The sequence below is a fragment of the Pygoscelis adeliae genome, unplaced genomic scaffold, assembly GCF_000699105.1.
Source record: "Pygoscelis adeliae isolate BGI_AS28 unplaced genomic scaffold, ASM69910v1 Scaffold14, whole genome shotgun sequence".
NCBI lineage: Eukaryota > Metazoa > Chordata > Aves > Sphenisciformes > Spheniscidae > Pygoscelis > Pygoscelis adeliae.
In genome coordinates, this window is record NW_008825109.1 from 5497533 (window position 1) to 5520944 (window position 23412).

At 38.4% G+C, this 23412-nt stretch overlaps 1 protein-coding gene across 1 annotated transcript in view; it reads right to left on the reverse strand.

The window, feature by feature from the left end:
* Nucleotides 1–23412, reverse strand: part of CDK8 (cyclin-dependent kinase 8) — a 68544-nt gene that overhangs the window by 24941 nt on the left and 20191 nt on the right. The window contains exons 4-6 of the mRNA XM_009327757.1: nucleotides 6434–6491; nucleotides 3514–3645; nucleotides 1248–1391 (exon numbers count right to left, since the gene is read on the reverse strand). Of these exons, the coding sequence (XP_009326032.1) occupies nucleotides 1248–1391; nucleotides 3514–3645; nucleotides 6434–6491 (334 nt within the window). The remainder of the gene's footprint in view (nucleotides 1–1247; nucleotides 1392–3513; nucleotides 3646–6433; nucleotides 6492–23412) is intronic.

Here is a 23412-nt window from a genome sequence, read left to right on the forward strand (position 1 = left end):
CCCAAAGACACGTGAAATTGTTTCAAATATGGCAAGTGTGAATTAAAAAGCAAAAAATTTCCTGCAATTAAATGAAAAATAATATTTCTTGGTAAGAACCAAAGACCTTCCCAAAATCAAATGCAGACCATTAGACAGGATTATTTAAACAAATCAGAAAACAATCATGAGAGAGCATCATCCATTTATGTAAGCTACACAAAGACAATGTAAAACCCAAATGAAGTAAGAAAAGCATAAGAAAAGAGTAAAATTCTAGGCTAAAAGCAGAAAAGGACAGTATTGCTTAAAGAAGCAAAATTAAGGGGGATTTTCAAGAAAATAAAAGTACTTAATATGCAAAGGCAACACTTCCAGGAATCTCATACAGCAGTATAGAAACAATGAAGTACATACAGGACAAAAAAAAGTCAAAGGGAAAAATAAGAGTGAATTTAATAACAAAATTCTACAACCACACAAACAAAGACCATAAACTTCATGTGATAGGAAGAAGAAAGACCACCAGAACAGTAAAGAAAAAGATTATCAGCAGTGAATGGACAACAGCAGGGAACACAAGCAGCGAGGAGAAAGATGACCAAAAAGTAAAAATAAGGACCCTGTTATTCTGACATCTGCTATCATGTGAACACTAGAAGACAAAGCATTAACTGAAAAGATGCAAGACAGCCTGTAGAAAAACAGGATATGACCAACACTGAGGGGAAAATGCAACAAGTGATATCCACATTGTAATTTGTTTTGGTTCATGCAACCAGTTCTTTGTTCCGGTTTGGAATAAAGAAATTTTCTCCATATCACAAGCTTTCTAACAGGTAAAAAAAAAAAAATACCCTCCCCTACTTCCAAATGCTATGTTTAGTTTAGTATGAGTTAAACATCTGTATAATATTCACTAAATGTATAGGTTTTTGTTTGGTTTCATACAATCATCAGTCGCTTTCCAAATCTATAATCAGTACTGAAGAAATGCAGAAATATTCCTTCTGATTTTTAATCATCCACCATTAAACATGATCTTTTAAAATTATAAAACATTGATATATGTATACACAAAGATAATCCTATCATTAATAATAGGAAAATATCTAATATGACCATTAGATTCTAGATTTATAACTCATGAAATAAAGATTGTGTTTTAACAGCTTTGTTGCTTTGATCAGCTGCCACCTTCATATGCAAAGAAAGCAATACAGATATCTTTCTTTGAACAGCAGTGATTAAAAAAATACAGTATGTACCTGCAGGAAATCCCATTACATTGAATATTCTGTCCAGCTGGTCATGGTGATAAGGATTACTAGTTTTGATATCTTCTTGTCGACAATGGAATATTGGCTCTGATGTTAGCAGCTCTGCAAATATACACCCTATGGCCCAAATATCTTTAAAAAAGGAGAACAGAAATAAAAAAATCAAATGAATCTTTCCAAAAGCATCTTGGTGAGGTAGAATGTTAGTTTTTAGCTTATCAGAGATAAGGTCCCTGCATTGAAAATTTCAAGTTTCTCTTGTAGAAGTGCAACACTTCCTCGACTTTTAGCTACAGATAGAGGTACACAATTCAGTAACTACACAGGAGCTGAAAGAGTATCATACAGGTTTTTGTGGGGTTTCTAAAGTGTAGTTACCATTTATTGCCATAAAAAATAATTTGATTAAGAAAAAAAAAAGAAGGAAACTATCTGGGTAACTGTCCACGCATAAAATACAAATCAAGAAAAGCCAACCAACATCTTGCCCATTCACTGTCATACTGTCCCCGCCAAGAAATGTGCCCTCTCTGATCAGCCACTGGGTTTAATAAGTATTAAATGACCCAAAAAATACAAGTTGAAAAGCAGTGATATTGGAATAAGCCAAATGCTATCTATAAAACCTCGCAGAAAGAGAGTAACAAGAAAATTACTCCATGCCCACATATCTCACCCCTTTTTTAAATAACATTCATTTTAAAAAAAAACACCTTTCTGTTTTAACTGTTGTGTCCCAATCTGCAAAATCAGATAGCCTGAATTTTCCCTGTTGTTTTCCTGATTTTTTTCTAGTATATACAAATGCAATTTTTAACTTACATAACATAAAGTAATGCTACGCTGAACCTTGAATGAACAAGAAAAGGTCATGAACAAGGACAAAAGCAAATGATGCAGAGAGCATAACCCCATTACTCAGTGTTCGTATACAGTCAGTTTTTATCTATGCTGAAAAAAATTATGTACTAAAGGCTATGACTGTCCATGCAGTTTCACATGCTGCAAGCAGAAGAAAATGCCAGTAAAGTGAAGGAACATGCAAATACAACAAAAAAAGCAGTTTAAAGGAACATATAAAGAAATGTATTTAATCCAGAAAAGAAATACAGTACTAACAGAAAAGTAAATGAAAATACATTTAAGTCATAAACATTAGAATTTCTGACAAAAACACTGACACGATCTTAAAAAAATAATGGCGAAGGTCTGAGGAAAGAATTTCAGGTTACAGAAACAACAACATGTATGCTGACATAAAACATCCATGTTTGTGCAAAGTAAGTGGAGCGTTGCAGGGGAAGTTATTTCCCCAGAAATGCTTGCCAGTCTTTAACATATCTTTTAAACCAGCTAGCAAGAGAAAAACTTCCCAGTCCTCTTCCCTACAGTCTCCCTCCCTGCCATGGCAAAGCCGTTCACATCCACTAAAGGTGAACCTCCCTCCAGTCTGCTGCTGGGCTATTCCCCCTACCCTACAGCCAGAGCACACAACTGCTCCTGCCGCCAGCGATCCCTTACCCCCAGACTGGCAAAAGCAGAGACTGGCAGAGCGAAGTCAACCGCGCCATGCCAAAGCTGGTAAAATTCAGACTGGTAAGTACGAATTAAGTGGTGAGGAAGACGCAGCATTAAGCTGATGTAACTAATGCCATCCTCACAGCGCCTGCGTTCTGTGAGGTTTCTTTTTTCCTGGATATGCCTGATGAAGCATCACAGCCCAGCCTGTTGCATGACTCTGACCGCATCTCACTACTTCAGGCAGTTCCTGTTCACACTCACGCTTTGAAAAAGACACACAGAGAGGCTAAAACGCAGCTTATTTTTACAGTTTAATTTCAGTGCAGCAAATATATTCTCCATTCTTCACGTTCCCTACTACACTGGGTAAAAAACTCTGCAATAAAATTAATGCACTGTGCCTCATCAAAATATGGATTCTACTAACAGTTCGAAGATGCATCTGTATTTTGTATTGCTTCTAACAGCATTTGTGAAAGTCTTGTGTGAAAGCCATATAAACTTATATTGCATCGTAGGGCATTTGGAGCCAAAATGCAGTAATATTTCATTCCTAGATATAGCCAGAGACCGTAGTAAACTAAACAATTTGTCAAAGTTTAATATTTCTTCAAGCAATCAATAACGTACCTTTAACTCAGCTACTGTCCTTTGTACTATTTATCAATGCTTCAATATTTGGGTACACTCTGCATAAAAACCAGAACAGTAAGTTTTTGTCCAATTTACTTACCAATAGCTTTGGTATAATGCCTTGCTCCGAGAAGCAACTCTGGAGCACGATACCAGAACGTTACAACTACTGGATCCAAGTCTGCTAAAGGCTTCAGAGGTGAATTAAATAATCGGGCAAAGCCCATGTCAGCTGCAAAATTCAAAGAGAGGTGCTTTAAAATTTGAGGAAAACTACTGATTTTTTTTTTTAAATGAACTGATTGAGTTTACTTGTTAGCGCTACCATCACTGTGCTAAATAAAACACAAACACAGACTGTAGCAGATATGAATTCTGTGAGCAGATTTTCTTAAAGCTTTTGTAGAAGTTACTGGATGTCATCACCTATAAAGTATATCATTATAAATCATTACTAACATGAGCCATTTAGAACAAAGAATTAACCATTGTTCTGAAAAAGCGCATCAACTCACTTCTCTCAGGACACTGGTAAATCCTGATTCATTTTACCTGATATTCTCTGGTAAAATATTCCGTTATTACAGGATGGTCTTTCAAGAAGCAGCGTTTTAAATGTGAGCAAAATGCAGGTTCTGCAAAGGTTAGAATGATTTATAATACATACGTGCACATCACAAAAGCTCCTTCCTCCTGAAGTTAGCTGTAGCAAGATTTCCTTCACACAAAAACAGCAACTAAGCCTACAGCATCTGCCTTCCTGCTAATTTTCTGTCAAGACGTATTTCCAGTATCAAGATACCAGTACTAAATACCAGTTAGGCCATGATTTTAAAAATCTGTTTGGGGGCACTGCATCATTAAGAACTGTTTTTTAGAACTGGTAGTATACAACTGCCTAGAAAGCTGTCTGAACTACCAAATATAAGTGATGCAGGAAAAAATGGGCAGAGACTAAAATATGCACCTTCTCCCACCAAAATGCCTTCCCGACCCACCACTCCCCAAATCCCAAGAAAAAGGGACTCTGTGGTGCAGGGATATACACATGCTGAGAAAGACTCGAATGAAATGAGATGAGTAGCCATTCTGAGGGAAGAGGACCTACACGCTATAGCTCACTGGTTGAGGGAAAAATGCAGTGTAAATATGGGTCTCTAACTTGACTACACAATCCTTAATAATTTTTTTTCATATGCATTCCTATTTATGATTGTTTTAATGCATTTAAAAAGAGAAACATTTTACAGTTTTCTACATTAAAATATCGATTACTCAAGATATGATCAAGTCACTAGTAACTATGAAAAATAAGGAAAATTGTTGGCAGAAAGTGAATTTATGACTCAAAATGACACAAAAAGCCTATAAAAATTATTTTAAGTTAAATACCAGTTATGTATTTTTTAGAAAAATTAGTTACACTAGAAAAGTGGAAGCCCTTGGTATGGGTATAACTTCTGCATTCTTTTCCTGCTGTGGTAATATCTTAAGAGAATAATAAAGCAAAAATCTACATTTTGATAACACACTTAGAAATCCAGGGTCCCCCTCCCTCTTCCCCCGCTGGGAACGGATGGCTCAGAGGACTGGTGGTCCGATACAGAATCTTTCACCTGTCCATTAACAGAGTCTGACTAAATTTAGTTGTGCTCTAATTTATTCCCAAATTAATTCAAAACTATCAATTAAGAAATAAATGGGTGGTCTATGTGCAATTACTAGCAAGTAGTTGTGTACAGCAAATATCACCACCACAGTTGAACGTGAACATGCCCAGAGGATGACCTACATTCTAAATTTTGGAAGCAACCGCTCCATGAAGAATAAGGTAATAGGAAGAAGTTTTCCCTTCCGCTGTCCGTGCTGTACCTGTTCTGTATGGAGAAGACCTCAATCTCTACTGTCAACCTTAAACCTCGGAAGGGCATTAAAGGCTTTCAGGGTAGGATCTGCAGAAGTGTTCAGCCCTGGCCCGTCTGCTCCTTGGATTTCAAAGGGCGAGGGAAGGACTAGAGCAGCACTGAACGCTCCAAGAAAATCCTACCCCGAATCATTATACGAGTGATTAACAATATAGTTCAGGTAAACAAAACAGTAAGAGTACAGAGCAACAATGCAGAAGAATAATCTCATAAAGAAAGCCAGAGGGAAGTGAAAAAGATTGAACTAGCTTTAAAAAAACCCCTCCAAACAGGGCTGCATTACCATAACAAATATAAGTAGGCTGTGCATTAGCAGTCTGCTATCAAAGCACTGCCATGCTAATGCACAGCGTGGTATAGCTTATTACTGTTAGGCTACAGTTAATTTATATTTATTTATTTACTTTAATTTAAAACAACTGAAGTTCTACAAATTATCCTCTCACTGTGAACAGTAACTCCCACCAGAAAATGTTACAATAGTGGGGAAAGTGTTGGCTCCTTCCTACCCTGGTACACCCCAGTTTGAGCATTTAGCAGTAGTTCTCACTAAGCATTTTGGCTGGATTACTGTGTTTTCTGAACTTTACGATCCCTTGCGTTTATCTCCAAGGGACCTGTCTACCCTTTCAAGAACATTTTGTAGGCTAAATGCCACCTTTGATTCCATTATAAAATTTAAGGTTTGTAGTAATGAGTAGTTCCCTATTTAGATTTTATAAGCAGCAGCAAGATAATGTCATGGCATTACAGGGGTAAATGGAGGAAATTTTAAAATCCCATTTCTTTCTCCTCCTTTCCCCTAACTAGCTCTCATCTTTATCCCCATATCAAAATCCCCCACCCCACACAAACACCCACTTAAACAACACATAATGACATTTTCCACTTTTCATTGATGAGGCTACAGCATTTCATCATCAGAACTGGTGCATGGGGCTAATATCAAGAAGCCAGTCACTCAGAAAACAGCATTTAGGCAATGTGCCCAGGCACATACTACTATTACAGTGACTACTTTAGGTGGTACAACTGCACCTTCAGAACATTCTAACTTAAATGCTACACTGGGACTTATCAAAGATATAAACATACCAATTTTTACTCTTCCTCGCTCAGGACCTTCACCCATAACTAAAATATTAGCAGGTTTCTGTGGAAAAAAAAATAAATATACAATACATATACCACGACAAACCTAAACATTAGTCTCTGAAAAGTTAGTTAAGCTTTGTTTTGCCAGTTTTAAACCAACTTTGTTTTGATAAAAATGACAAGTTTCTCTGTCATGGTAAAGCTGTGCAAGGACCCAGACACAGGCTCTCCCTGACTGCATCTTCCTCATGTTTCTTTTCGGCACTTCTGTGCTCCAGCACCATGCTCCCTAACTGACACCCTGGTGTCTGTCCTCAACCCGCATGAGCTGGCAGTCGCCGAGCCGCCAAGATTTCTACCAAAATTGCCCTAGATCCTTTTGGCGGGAGGCAGTCCCGTTGCTGCCCACCACCCTGCACCCCCAGCACAGGGACGTGCACAGCTCTGCAAGATGTTTTGCCAAGGGTCATTAGGCACGTTTGCAGACACATTTTACATTAAAAAACCAACCCCGAGTGAGATGCAGATTAAACATTACCATATCACTTTATATCGGAGAGAAAAATCATCTAAATTATTCCTATTTACAAGTGTATACCAATTCAGACAGCTGCAAAACTGGAAAGCATTGCCTTTACATTATTTTTCTCTCTGACTTCCCTTCCTTTCTTTTACTAGGGAGGAGAGTTAAAGAATTGAGCTAGAGTTCAACTGGTTAGAAACATAACCACTCACTTCTTAGTCCTACATTTTCTGCCGTCCTGTTTCTCATAATCCAGTTTCGGCATCTGCAGTCAGAGGAAGATTCCTCAAATGCTAACACTGTTTATACAAATCAAACCTGCGGTGCTTCTTTTGAGGGGAAAAAAGTCAGGAAATTCACAACTAAAGCTGAAAAATTATGCTAGACCTGTTTTGAAATGGAGTGATTTAGATACCCACTCATACTCTAAATCCTGGACAAAACAGGGGCTTCTATTCAATTGTGAACTGTAAGAATTATAATAAGGCTGAGTTACAGCTCTTGCTCTGATTTCCCTGTTTAAATTGATCTGAAGAAAAAAGTACCCCAGCAAGATAGTTTAGGCTACCTAAAAGGTAATATAATAAATCTTAATATCTTGCTGTGATTTACCAGACACGTATTCTGGGAAATTCTCAAGTCTTCCTGAATCTATCAGGCTCTGGTGTAAACACATTCAAAGAGACAAAAGACCACAATTTTATACCCATCTAGTAGTATTTCATATTGTGTAAAACAAGGTGCAAAAAATTAATAATCCAGTGAAAAATTTCCGTGAGAAACTTAATTACTACTGCTTACGAAAGGCTCCAACATGGATTTCTGAAACTGTACAATCCACACACAAAATATGTAAAAGGAATTTGAGGTGTTGCATCTCGTCTCTGAGAGCACGGTAAAGACAGAAGAAAATGTCATAGCTTGACTGTGATCAAAGAGGTAAGATATATCCCATTATCTTTCCAACAGCAATAACAACAGATCCAACTTGTGCTGCATTAGCTCAGTGATATGCAGAAGAACTTGTGTCCCACCCCACCCACCCCCCCTTTTTGTTTTCTTTAATAAAGGCATACACTCCAGGTAAGTATTAATTCAACATAAAAAAATGCAGTATGGGGGCATACAGCTCACAAAGCATTCAATTTTATTGTTTCTAGAAAAGTCCTAGAAATAAACAAGCAGCATAAATCTTTAAATTCAGAGTTAATGTTGAAGTTTAAAGCAATTCAAACTGCTAGGTAAGAAAACACATCATTTCACCACATAAACCATCTATTGCTATGCTGTGACTCAAAGAGAAAATATGCAGATCTTTTACAAAAGCTGCTTCAATATATCTGGGATGTTAATGTTAGCTACATGCCTAATTAATATTTTTAGTTGAGTTAACGACACATTACACAGGCACTAAAATTTTTCAGATAAATAATACATTGACCTAAAGTATCATTTCTCCCCCTGCATTTTCACAGGTTGAAAATACTCTACAAAAATGCTTGTAACATCCTCATTATGTTTTTACCTTAAAATATTTTACTATTTGGATTTTGATAGGGACAAGGAGCCATATTCACGCAAAGACTGCATTCTACCAGATGATTAATCAGCACAGCACTGGGTAACAATTCCTGCCCCAAAGATCTTCTACCCTAAGTTCAAGGTAGGTACAGGTGAGAAGAGAAAGCACAAAGAGATGAGACAGTACTGGTTAGCAAAGTAAGGAGCTACAGCTTGATTCACACTCAGATTTTTTTTCCTGTCAGGATTTACAGAAAACGTTTAAAAATACAGACAGTTTAGAAATCCGTGTAGGAGTCTTCTAAAGCCACAAAATAAAAAAAAAAAAACCTCAGTCAATCTGGAATAACCATTCACAGCAGTTCACCTCTTTCTAGAACCAAAGGCCCTTCACTGAAACAGCTCTGTTTGAAACAGAAGATTCTTACTACAGACAAAAATATTGATATAGTCACATCACTGTAAAGAGATACAACATCACAGTTAAAGATTAAAAAAATTAAATTTAAAATCAGAGGTCTTATTCTGAAGGTTCCCATTCCTAAAATCATTGCATTAGTAGCCTGGAACAACATTGTTAGTTGAAAGAATTTTCCAAACAAGACCATTAATCAATATTTAAATTCAATAGGGGAATATCTACCAGAAAGCAGTATAGAGACAGTATTGGTGTTCCTAAAACATAAGCATTTTGAGAACTCCCTGAAACACATTCAAGTCCACTAACAAAAGTCAAAACGTGGGTCAGCGATTCTTGTTAGATATCTTTGACTCAGGTCCACCATCTGGAGGAAAAACAACTCCCCAGATTTGTCTCTTTGGGCAACTCATTACATATTAGAAATTTATTTGCAAAGAAAAATAAGCAGTCATTAGAAACAGAAGGGAGAAATCTGGACAAACTTCAGTTTAATCTGTTACATTTCAGTTTAATTTTAATTATCCAGAGAAAATGAAAGTTTAAAGTGCTTATTCAAATCACTTGGGCTGAGCAAGCAAAGAAAAATCTTTCAGCAACTTTTATATTGTGTTCTGAAAATACACTACAAATGATCAACTTTAAAAAGTCACTTATTTTTGTTCTAATAGAGACATATTTACTTTTGCTTTCAAGTAACACAATTTGCTCATGCCTGACAAATGTGAATGAGAAAGCTGTTACGATCCTTAACTGAATATGAAGAGCCATGCAGCGATGTACAGCCGAGTACTTCAGAGACCAACAAAACAACTTTCTGACAACCCCACAGAACGAAGTTTAAGAAAAATCACCCTTCACTCCCCAACAGCCCACCTCAGCAGCAGGGGAATAATTCATTCTCAAGGAAGAATGGCCTCGTGACCACGGCACAGCACTAAATCTTGTCTTGTCCTAGATATGGCTTTGTAGGACTCCTTGTGTGACAAATCCTAATCTTGTGCATTTCATCACTATTACTACGGAAGAGACAACAAAGATCCTCACTGAAATATTTTTAGGTACTTCTAATTTAATCATTATTTGCACAGCGCAAACAGAAATCCTAAGAAGCCAGCTAATTTCAAATAAAGGCGCTAAAAAACCAGAGGCTATACAGACAGGTTCATAGAACTGTGAAGAACTTCAGGCAGTCACCTTCTTCTGTCTGCCTGACCTGACACGGTACCGCCATCTCTTCACCCTGATCCTAAAGTCTCTGATGATGAAGGCTGCACAATTCCCAGGCAATCCTTCCTCTTTCACTCTTCTCCATTGCAGTGTTTTTCCTTTGCTTCTAACACCACAAATGAGGTTACTCCTATTGCCTATTCTCTTACACATCAGCAGAAAGAGTAGACAACCACTCCTTCACTGCAAGGACTGCTTACCCTTCTGAAGATCTGCATCTCTTTTCAGTCCTATCACCTAGATGAAAAGAACTCTCCTCTGCTCAGTGTTTCCTGTTTCTATGTTTTCTAGATCATACATCTAGAAAATGTTTTTTCTAGATGTGTGATCATTCTTGCTGCTTCCCTCTAGCTGTTCTGCCTTGGGCCACCTATTTGCTTGAACTCGAGTGCTCCAAGTTACACACTGCTCCTGCCGAGGCTTCACTAATGCTAAATACAGCAGAGGGATCGTTTTACATGCCTTGCACAGCATCTTCCACTTTATACAATCCCAGTATGGTATCTGGTTCTGCCTCGCTGTGTAAGGCTATTGATTCACGTTAAGGTTATGAGCCATGCATTTTCTTCACATCTTTTCTGCAGGACTGCTACTTATTTCTTCTTTCCTTTTTTTTAAAAAAAATCATTGTTCTATTTGAACAAACACTGCAGCCACATACTACTTCTTAACATACACTGAAAATGTTTGTGTTCATTCAGAGGGGAAACTCAGACTTTAGAACGTATTTAGTTTTCTATTTTGAAGATAAAAATGCAAACAACATGAAAATTATACCAATCTATGTCTTGATGAGATGTGATCATATCAAAAGACAGCATTCCTGTTGCTCACAGCAAGTTATTCATAGGAGCAGGAGATGATTACTTATTCTATGTCCGCATACTAGATGTTTGGAAATCACAGGACATTTTCTCATGCTCCAGGGAAGGCATTCTGCTGTTGGATCCTCCTTCCACTAAGTCTTACTCATCAAAGCAGTGAAGAAAAAACCTGGCATTTTTGGACAGCTTAGCCGTTGTGATCTTTGATAGTTACTACTTTTAGCATCAAACCAGGTCTGTGGGAACTATTACTCCACATATTTTTTGCTACTAGGCTGTTTCTGAACTCATTAAGTTTTCAAAGGTTGATTTTAAACATACCTATCAATGAGTAACCAAAATTGCTTTGAATTACGTATGGTATTAGAATGTAGATGCTACCTTTTTTCCCCCCATGTATTAACTGTTTGCAGTAGTCCCGTGTATATTTATGAACAGACTCACCCTCTTTCTACCTCCATTTTAATGCACCTTTTAATAAGGTTTTAGTATCATCCTAACCAATTGCCATTTGGACAATCCCATACTTAAGATTTTGTTAATCACTAATATTTGTGCATCGTTTATGGCTGTGCCAGCAATTTTCAGAACTGATCGTCCCACCCATTTCTACCTGTGATGAGCCAAGATAATTGAAAAAAGTGTAACATTGGTTTTCATTTAGAAAAAGCAGTTCAACTTAAAAAGAATACTAAGCAAAGTGCTTTTATTCCTAAATTATTTTGCTTTTGCAATCATGGCCTCAACAATGATTCTATTAAGATTTAGAATTAATGACTTTTAATATTTCAGACTTCAAAGTATTATATTAAACAATACAGGAACAGATTCAAATGCACAACCCCACAATCATACACAAAAAATTCAACCTTTTCAGCTGTATGTGAGCAAGTGCCTGAGAAGCACAAAACACAAGTAAGTTAAAAATCTCTTGCTGTGAAGTTTGTAATTCAACGGCATGGGGAAAAAAAAAATCAAAAAGGTTTTGAAAGACAACTGCAAGGGCTTTCTAAGTTGTAGCCTACTTGAAAGAGCACTTCCATGACACGGGTAGAAATCTAAAATATTGATGTCATTTATCACTTCCCAGTTAGGTCCTGTGACAAGTAAAACTGTACAGCAAAAACCTACTAGTCTTCAGGAGCCTTACAAAATTCACACCCCATCTCAGGGTCTGTGACCACAAAACATTCATGCTTTTAAGGTAGATTTGTCTGAACAACCCTGTTGATCCTCAGGTAATCATAACATACACCAAAACATTTCCTTACTATCAAGGTGGGCTGCTCCCCTATTGCATTCTTAGGGATTGGAACTGATTTTTTTTTTTTGACATTTCGTGGTTAAAGAAAAGAATTCAAATCTCTTTCCACTTTAAACAAAACTGACTACTTCAATGCTAAATAGTACTCTAGCACAATGAAAGTGTCAACACAACCATATTCAAATGATAGTATTAGCACCTTTCTGGAGTTAATTTATTTCCTTGAATTCAAAGAAGTGCATTCACAATTAAAATAATTAATTTCAGTCACATCTATTAACTAATTTGGGGCTTTAAAATAAATTATCACCAAAAGACCACCACAAACACTGGTGAAAACAATGGCTCCACAGAAGCCAACATGTATTAAATCTAAACATTAAAGTCTTCTTTTAAAATTAATTGAAAAAGACATGAATTGTGAAAAGCACTGGAAAATAAAAAAAAAAATAATTTAATACTTCCTGTTAATTACCTTGTTATAAAGACCATCTCAGAGCTGTTTAAAAAAAAAAAAATCAAGCATCTAAATAAATTCTCATTAAAATCAGGAACCATTAAAATTACCAGTAACAGCCAAACAAAAACAAAAACCTAAATTATCAAAGCACACATGCTCAAAAATTTTCGAAGCACAGAAAGTATTTGGATAGGACAGAAGATAGAGGGATGCCATATCTATGCCAGGGAAGCCTTCTGCTAGTTACCATCACCATGTTTTATCTCTGTTTCAGCCTGATGAAAGCTGTTGGCCTCACTATTACATTTTTATGCTCTGAACACACTCCAAGAATTTCTTTCAGTTGCTGTCACTGAATTACTGCCAACTTGGGGCAATATAACTCACTAAAGCCTGTGCACAGTCTAAAACACAGGCATTTCTATTACCTTTATTGGAACTGAATTAGAGTCGAAAGAAAAAAATCTAGTTATACTTTTCAGGCCAACTCTCCCACTCCCTAAAAATGTACATCAGGACAAGCTGCAGGACGTAACTTTCTGTACTAAGTTCAAGGAAGGAAAGGTGGATATCATAGGCAAAAACGTTATTATAGCAACTTTGCAGGAAAATGCCGCTATCATGTCAAATATCATTAACACATCGCTCAAAAGTGTAATAACAAACTTAATAAACTAAAACAAATAGTCTTGCAGAAATATATTTCCTGTGGGGTTTGCTACTAACTAATACATAACTCCTCCTGTTCTGGATGAAGAAAAAATAAAAAAGGTAAAGGCCTACGCAATTTATTGCTATGCACTTTCCAGCGGTTGTCTGGGCTTTGTTCGTGCTGACTTGTTAAAACACCTTTGTGCACAGAACAAACACAGTATTTCAAACAACGCCCCAAAGATTACGTTTTGTGTCACCCGTGTTCAGAGCAAGTCGGATAAAGTCGGGAGTTCATTCAGAGCAAGCTTTTATATGGGGTAAGTGTGCCCTACTTATAAGGTGGATTTTTCACAGGCTACTTTGAAACTGCTCAAATTTAGAGTTAATCAAAGGACTGTTTTCTTATGATCTTGTCAACTGTCGTGGTTTAACTCTCTATATTATGAGTATAGATAATTCACATAGATAATTGCATTTTCTTTCTACAGCGGGATGCAGACAAAACAATTATTACGGCTATTTCCTGTATTTTGAACAATTTATATTCCTATCTTCCACAGCATTTTATGCAGTAATAACTTTGCCACAACCTTAACAAGGTATTTAGTACTAAAACAACAACAAAACTAAACTGCAAACTGCATCTAAAATCATACTCTAGGATTTTTACTAAATCCTACTGCAGGGTTTTTATTGACTAAGCTTACTTCAAAGGTACATTTGTGATGAAAGAGCTTCTGGTCCTCCATACCTCTCGTGTCAGAGTCTTACCTCTATTTCCATTTACATATCTGGATATGAGAGTTATTTCAGCCAGTTTACCTACCACTACTGCGTGGCAATGCACTGAGATGACTGAGCTAGCCTTCAAACAGTGAAGGATTACTTACTCACATTACTCTCCTTCCAGCACCATAATCAGATACCTGGCCATCTTGGAAAGCCAGCACATTAAAAAACAGGCTAGTAACAAAAGAACAATTTTGAAAAGTTTAAAGCTACAGAGAAGAAAGAAATCTAGTATAGTCTGCCCATCAGTTAACGTATTTGCATCCCCAAAACTTCACCTAATTTGGGCAGGACTTTTGCTATTAAAAAGATAAAACCAGATTCAAATGACTTTAAAAGAATCATCATATATATACACAGACAGATATAAAAATTATCTGTATATCAGGTATCCATATATGAATTATATTCCTCAAAATATTACTTATATTACACCCATATAAATCTCATTACATCATTCCACTTCAGTTATCAAGCTACTTAAATACCCTAGAATTTAAAATTTAAAAAAGTCAAAATATTTCTAAGCTTGAAAAAAGCAATAGCAAAAGTATTTTACCAAATCCAAATTTGACAAAAAAGCACCTTAAGGAATGAGCCCTCTTTAAATAAAGAATGCTGGTTCTGCACGTGGGCATCCTGCTTTCTGAAAAGTGCAGAAATTCAAGACAGAATGACAGAGTAACTACACTTGCTAGGAAGAAATCTCCTTTGCAGTATTCAAAAATCCTCAGCTACTGAAACTAGAAGAAAGCAGAATATTTTCTAATAGGAAATCATTGTGAAATATAGAAAACTTCCAACTCTTCATTTTTGTTATGATGACAGCACAGAAATACGTACTCAGGAAAATGAACTGGAGGTGGAAAAAGAAGAGTACTGTCATCTGACCATCTTTCCGTACATCCAAACAGCTACATCCTGCCGCTGCTACTCCTCCTCCCCTCCTCTCCCATTTTTGTACTGCATGACAGAATGAAGTTAGCACAGCTTTTAATGCACATTCCTTTTGCAAACAACTTATTTTCTCTTCTGAAGCCTTTGCGAGGGCAGTATAAATGGACTCTGAGATTGCTGCAGTAACAACTACTAAATGAATTTATGACTGACTGAAAATGCCAAGTTTGGCACATACAAAGTGATGAGATCCCTCAGCTGTCAGACGATTTTGGGCAGCTGACTAAAGATTTTCAGAACACCACATTTTTAAGTACTTTCTTGTGAAAGTTGCTTCACAAAGAACCATTAATAGAAACCTCAAACCTTTTGGACAGTTAAACAATGAAGGCAATTTTCACAAGGAGCTCCTACAACTTCACAGGTAACGTACCTGAGTAAACCTTTCAAAATCTCTTAATAGTTCAATTTTCCCCACACAGTCAGAAATAACAAAGCACCATATACACTGACATGAAATGTAAGTGGTATTGCTTTTGTAAGGAATATGGGGATCAAAAATATCCCTCCCAAAAACACTTCTCCAGATTAAAAAAAACTTTTCTTCATTCTACACGTTCTTATTAAAACATTCATCACAAAAATCCTTGACATTTTGTGGTTAAATGTGATACTACTTGAGAAATACCTATTCATTTTTCGAAACGCTTTTTATCTTACCTGTGTAATTTTCCAACAAAAAAATTTTCAATTATTCGACTTTCTGCTTTGCTACATATTCTCCCTGCCCCCAATTAAATCAGTCTGCTATAGGATTCTCCATACTTTCATTCAGAGATCCTGCAGAAGAGATACATTATATATAATTTTAAATGGGCAGTGCCTTTTTGAGCATTCTTCATAGTTAACAGGAGTTGTTAATAAGTTTGGCTTAGTCTTACAGGTATCAAGATATTACAGTCTGATCAGCCCTTATTCTCTTGGGGAAGGGGTAAAGGACACTTGTGAGGTTTCAATAATTCCAATAGAGAACAAAGATATGAAATCTTTGTTAAAAGCCTTCACTGAAAAAAAAAAGATTAAAAAAAAAAAATCTTTTACATACTTTATGTATTATTAATTCACCTGCTCTCTTTTTCATCATGAAATCTTTCAGTCTGGAGCTTCTTAACAAGACAAGGTGTTCTCCGATGGGTGCAGCTCTTGAAGCCCACGTCCTCAGCATCTAAGTCCTAGATCTTCCTCCTGCATTTCTCACTGCACATATTCCAGCTCCCTCCTATGCCCTTCTTTCCCACATCCAGAATCCTCAAGCGCCTTCCCCACCTGCCATCTGTTTTGATGACCAAGTGTACAGGGCCAGTGGAGAGAGGCGTGCACTATGAATGGCCAGTGATCTTTAGAGTGCAGACAAGCCAAACCGAAATGGCCCTGGTGCAACTCGCAATGTATTTCTCCCAGAACGCATGTCCTCCTCTGTTTGACTTCTGCTTTTCATGAAATTTGAAAGAATTTGACTGTTTTGATACCATATCATTTTACCAAATGTATCTGAAATTTGCTAACAGATACAAAAGTTACCTGGGGGTTCTAGCAAAAAAAAGGCATGCCCTGGTAAGCTTTGTCTCCTTAAGCAGCCAGGCTACAGCCACACAGTATCGGTAGACCAACATAAAAGTTTTTTACTGTGGAACATGCAACACCATTTGCAATTTTTCAGCTATTTTTCCTAGAGACTGTAGTAGCAATGCTATCATTTCTCCTATCTAAAACTCTAAAGCACCACCTTGTTTTCAGTTTAGAAGTCAGGATGCAATATGCGGAGAGATGTGTTTCTGGTGCTGTTTTTAAATGTATGTTCCACCAAACAAGAACAAACTTCTCAAAAGCCACTACAATGACATTAATTCTTGATGAAGGGCACTGAAAGGGCCTGCCTTGATTTGATACCATGTAAGGTAAAGATGTAAATGGTTACAAAGATCAGTCCTGAAACATTCCATCTAGCACTGAAGGGCTGTACGGGAAAGAGGAGAGAGAAAACAAAAGCAGTACTCTTCACAACAGCATTATATGAAGAAAAACTACAAGTTACTTTCAGCCTCAAATTTGCAACAGTTCTTCACTACCTGTTAACTGGTCTGAGATCACAGGTTAAAAATTATTTTATTTACAATGACATTGAAATGTCAGGAGAAAATACTCTGCTTCCATTGTGTCTTGTGTCTGACAGTTCTGCAGCAGATAAGTGAAAAATATCTCACTAAAATAACAATAATCATGTAATGTAACTTCGTGTCTCTAAATACTCATCTCTGTTGTACTCGTTTTTCCCCAAGACACCTGGTGGTTAAATGAGCAGCCTTACTTTTACCGTTTCTTTTTTGCACGTTGTACTTCTTTGATGTATAAGTATTCACTAACTACAGAACTCCAAACTCAGAAACGTTACCTGCATTTCCTCTAGCCAGTAACAGTCTAAGAGTAAGTCTGCCTAGGTTTGGTCACATTATTGGCTAGGTAAGTTGGCAAAGCTCTTATAATAATACATACATTGTTCCACCTTGATCTTCCATTTAAACTTCGGACAAAGACTGTGTTTACTGTAGTTTCAAAACAAGATATGTTCATGAATAGAGCAAAAAAAGATACAATAGACAGTATCACTGTCAGTTGTAAATGACAAGGTTGTGGGACTTAGCTTTTACCACCGCAGAGGATTAATTATTTTGAGAATTATTTATAGAAAAGAAATACTGAGCTAAGAAGCAAGAAAGTTATTGATAAACTAAATTTAGGTACCAACAAACAAAACAGAAGTCAGTACACCAGACAAACCGATATAGTCAGGTCCTTTGGAAACACCTGCAGAAGATAATGAAAGGCTAAAAAAAAATTACTCATCTTCATGATACTCAGATAAGGTTGGACTTGACCATCAAGCAAACAGGGCTTGATGGCTAAATAAATACTCTGAGAGAGATGGATTTGGAAAATGTTCTGGAAATTGTGAGAATTCTGACCTCTCCTTGCACACATATTTTCATTTGAATCAAGTTTATGAACAAGCTTTTTACTTGCAATCAGAAAAACATCTACCAAAAGTTCCTCTATTCAGCACTTCCTCTTACTATAAATGGGAATCTAACAGTATGTGTGCTAAAAGATTATCAAGAACTTTTAGGACTGGTTTCCCATTTTTGCTAAATACTGGCTGCTTTATAAAAATTATTTTCAGGTGTATCTGTTCATCTCACACATTATCATAAATCTTGGGAGTTTTATTCTACCCTTTCACAATCCTTAAAACTTGTTAAATGACCTTGCACTTGCTTATAAGATCTGAGGTTAAAGATGATCAACCTGTAAAAAGCTATGAAAGATTACATTCATATTCAAGAATTGCTTGAATGGAGGTGGCCTTTGAATTAAAAAAAATCCGTTCACTATCTGTAAAGATGGCCAATTTATAAAACCACCAGGAAGTCTTGCAATGAAGACCTAAATACAACTGGAGAAGTAGACTGAATATTGTATTTTCATTTATCTTTTTGTGCTGGTTTTGGCTGGGATAGAGTTAATTTTCTTCACAGTAGCTAGTAGGGGGCCATGTTTTGGATTTGTGCTGGAAACAGTGGTGATAACACAGGGATGATTTAGTTACTGCTGAGCAGTGCTTACACAGAGTCAAGGCCTTCTCTGCTCCTCACACCACCCCACCAGCGAGTAGGCTGGGGGTGCACAAGAAGTTGGGAGGGGACGCAGCTGGGACAGCTGACCCCAACTGACCAAAGGGATATCCCACACCATGTGATGTCATGCTCAGCATATAAAGCTGGGGGACAAAGAAAGAAAGGGGGGACGTTCAGAGTGATGGCATTTTGTCTTCCCAAGTCACCATTACGCGTGATGGAGCCCTGCCTTCCTGGAGATGGCTGCACACCTGCCTGCCGGTGGGAAGCAGTGAATGAATTCCTTGTTTTGCTTTGCTTGTGTGCGCAGCTTTTGCTTTCCCTATTAAACTGTCTTTATCTCAACCCACGAGTTTTCTCACTTTTACCCTTCTGATTCTCTCCCCCATCCCACCAGGGGGAGAGTGAGCGAGCAGCTGTGCAGTGTTTAGTTGCCAGCTGAGGTTGAACCATGACAGTCCTTTTTGGCACCTAATGCGGGGCTCGAAGGCTTCAAGATAACGACAGGTTCGACTGGAATGTGCTAGATCGAATTTATAGCCGTTATGGCTGTTTAGCTATTAGTTGGCAGGCTCCTGTGCTTGCCATGGGGCTTGCTTGCCTTACTGTATATTAGAGTCTAGTGCTCGTTAGTGGTCGTGGTTTGCTTTTGCTGCTTGCCGTACTGCTGTATGGCTTATCATCTTACTCTGCTGTGCCTGGGAACATTTTGCTGCTGTGCTGGACAGGCTGGAACTCCAGTGTGAACTCGAGTCGAAGGGACTGTGACCTGTGGATGAGTCCACGCGGGAGCAGGACACCCCGAAGCATCTGTGGCCGTAGATAAGCCCATGCCAGAGCAGGTACATCTCAAAGCATCTGTGGCCATGGTTACGTCCGTGCCACAGCAGGTATACCTCTGAAGGGATTGTGGCCCAAGGATAAGTCCATGTTGCATCAGGCACACCTTGAAGCATCAGTGGCTGTGCATGAGGTCATGCTGGAGCACCTCAAAGCGTGTGGCCATGGATAAGCCCATGACAGAGCAGGTACACCCCTGGAGGGACTGCAGCCGTGGGTAAGGCCATGTTGGAGCAGGTTTACTTCTGAAGGGACTACGGCTGTGGGTAAGACCATGCTGGAGCAGGTATATCTCTGAAGGCATTGTGGCCATGGAGAAGGCCATGCTAGAACAGGTGCACCTTAAAGCGACTGTTGCTGTGGATAAGTCTATGCCGCAGCAGGTATACCCCTGGAGAGACTGTGGCTCATAGATAAGTCTCCACTTGGAGCAGGTACATCCCGAAGGGACTGCAGTCTGTGGGTAAGTCCAAGCCAGAGCAGGGGCAAGGGGAGGAGTGCATTGCAATGTTAAACCAGATGGTCTGGTCTAAAGGGACCCGGGGTGGAGATTGTAATGGAAATACCTTTAAATTGTTGTAATCCAGGATTTGAGTTGCATGTTATGGGAATTACTATAGCAGGAACGACCTGAACCAATGGAGGACAAGCCTTACAAGAAGCAGTGCAAGTGCAGCGGTGACCTGACCTGAGCTGGATTTGGTGCCCAAGAACTCTATGCAACACACCCCCTCTCCTGCCCTGAGTGACCACCATAACAGATGGAGCCCAAAGTCACGGACTAAATGAACTCAGTAGACATTTTGTGGACATCTGTGGACATTTTACAGACATTCACAGGGGTGTTCCATAGACTAAGGGAATGATATCTGTGTATTATATCAAAGGATGGGAAGGCAAGTGGTGGGTATTGAGAATGTATTGGATAGCGTGAGACCTGAGCATGACGTAAATGGTATGGAATAAGGGGTGGAGAACGTGCTGGTTTTGGCTGGGATAGAGTTAATTTTCTTCACAGTAGCTAGTAGGGGGCCATGTTTTGGATTTGTGCTGGAAACAGTGGTGATAACACAGGGATGTTTTAGTTACTGCTGAGCAGTGCTTACACAGAGTCAAGGTCTGTTCTGCTCCTCACACCACCCCACCAGCGAGTAGGCTGGGGGTGCACAAGAAGTTGGGAGGGGACGCAGCTGGGACAGCTGACCCCAACTGAACAAAGGGATATTCCACACCATATGACATCATGCTCAACATATAAAGTTGGGAGGAGAAGAAGGAAGGGGGGGATGTTTGGAGTGATGGCATTTGTCTTCCCAAGTAACTGTTAGGCGTGATGGAGCCATGCTTTCCTGGAGATGGCTGAACACCTGCCTGATGATGGGAGGGAGTGATACGCGTGATGGAGCCCTGCTTTCCTGGAGATGGCTGAACACCTGCCTGCCGATGGGAAGCAGTGAATGAATTCCTTGTTTTGCTTTGCTTGCGTGCGTGGCTTTTGCTTTATTTATTAAACTGTCTTTATCTCAACCCACGAGTTTTCTCACTTTTACCCTTCTGATTCTCTCCCTCTTCCCACGGAGGGGAGTGAGCAAGCGGCTGTGCAGTGTTCAGTTGCTGGCTGGGGTTAAACCACAATACTTTTCCATTTGATTTCAGTGCTACCTTTAGCACAATAGGAATAGTATTCCAGATAAGAATGAAAGACATAGGGCTAATCCAAGAGAGGTCTAAAAATATGAATCTCTGTAACGCTTTAATCGTATAGAATTGACAAATTGTTAAACCTCTCAAGACTCAGGTATCTCTTTCTAGAGATACTGCAGTTACAGAAGGGTTTCATACCCGAAGTTGGTTATAATTTGATGATCCAGTAGTAATATATCTTTCATTTTATAACCACACAGCTTCCAAAAAAAACCTTTTAAGAATACATCATCTTTTTTCCTCAGGAAAAGAAAATGGCACCATGTTCTCCCTCTCATCATGCTGCAGTCAAGATATGTTGCAAAAACATCCTCCTCCACTGAAGAGGTTTTGTATTTCACTGCTTTCTTCACATTGTTCCTTATTCCATATGAGCTATTTGATCTTTCATATTCTTCTTACTCACACCTGCTCCCACTCCCCCCCCCAGCTTCTCTTCTATTGATTTGTCATGAGCTGGATTTTAGATTTTGAAAAAGCAATAGTTGAAATTTTCAAGACAGATCAAATGGTGAAGATATAACACATTCACAAAAAGGCTGAGGTTGGAAGGCACCTCTGGAAATCACCTCCCAACTTGTTGAGGGTGCACTCTGTCCCATTGCCTAGGTCATTAATGACCATGTTAAATAGCACTGAACCCAGTATCAGCCCTTGGGACACTCCACTACTGACTGATGTCCAGCTCAACTTCACGGCACTGATCACAATACTCTGAGCCCATCAGGTCAGCCAGTTTTCAATCCACCTCACTTCACTGTGCACTCACCTAGTCTGTACTTCATTAGTTTGTCTACAAGGATGTTATGGGATGCAGTGTTGAAAGCCTTACTAAAGTCGAGATAAGCAACATCCACTGCTCTTCCCCCATCCACCGAGCTAGTCACTGAAGGCTTTCAGGTTGGCTAAGCGTGATTTCCCCTGATAAATCCATGCTGACTACTCCCAATCACCTTCATGTCTTTCAAATGTTTGGAAATGGGTTCCAGGAGGATTTGATCCATCATCTTCCCAGTGATCAAGGCAAGAGTGACTGACATGTACTTTCCCAGATCCTCCTTCTTGCCCTTCTTGAAGATTGGAGTGACATTTGGTTTTTATCCATCAGGAACCACCCCCCCCCACCCCAATTGCTACGACCTTTCAAAGAGAGTGGCCTCACAATGATTTGCTTATATGAAGCAAATGACTTTATATCTCTCTATAGGCTTCTCTATGATGAATTCAAAGATCTCTACGCAGTATGCCTTCTACTTTTCTGATTGGAAGGCTGGTAGTACTGCAGTAATATACTCTGTATTTTTAGCTTCAAATCTGCATTTGTACAAAGTTGACAGACATTACTCAATTAAGAGCTTGACCTAACAGGCCATTGGCAACAACAATGTCCAAGAAGAAAGCAAGCCAAATGGAGTCTCATTTGCACAGCAGTTTGGTTTTTTGGGTTTTTTGTTTGGGTGTTTTGTTTTGTTTTTAAAGGGAAGTTTGTTTGGGGTTTTAGGTTTGGGGGTTTTTTGTTTGTTTGTGGCTTTTTGGTGTTTTTTTTTTTTTTTTTGAAAAGTCACTGGCATGAGCATTGAATACTTAAGTTTTGCAGTCTCTTCTGATCAGTTCTACACTTGGATCAGTTACTGGTTTTAAAGTTTAATCTAAAACATAAAGAAAATGCTCAGAAAGGCAGGCAAGGGAGTAGTCAAGTCCCCTGCAAACAGCAGCATTAAGAAACACTAGATAATGTTAGTTTTACTACAGAATATTTAGAATTATAGTAAATTACAACTCACAGGAAAGGATGTTATTACAGCCTATGCAAGAAAACAAGGTTTGGCCAGACACATTGTTCTTTTGTGATCTCATGAAAGCACACACAATGAAAAACACCTTGGAAACAAAAATCTTGGGAAATGCAACAGCTGACAACCAAAACAGTGATTGGGTTTGGGTTCCCCCCCCCCCGTGTTTGAAAGCAAATCACCAATAAGTCATTACAATACTTTTTGGGAAATAATGCCTATTATCTGTTTATATACTTAAACAGGGTAGAACACCACTCTGCTTTTAAAAGCTGCTAACTTCTTTTGAGAAATATGCACAGCTTTTCCTACTATTTGTTTTTAAGCATTCAGATTCATTCCTTCAAATGACCCCAGTTTTGTAAGCACT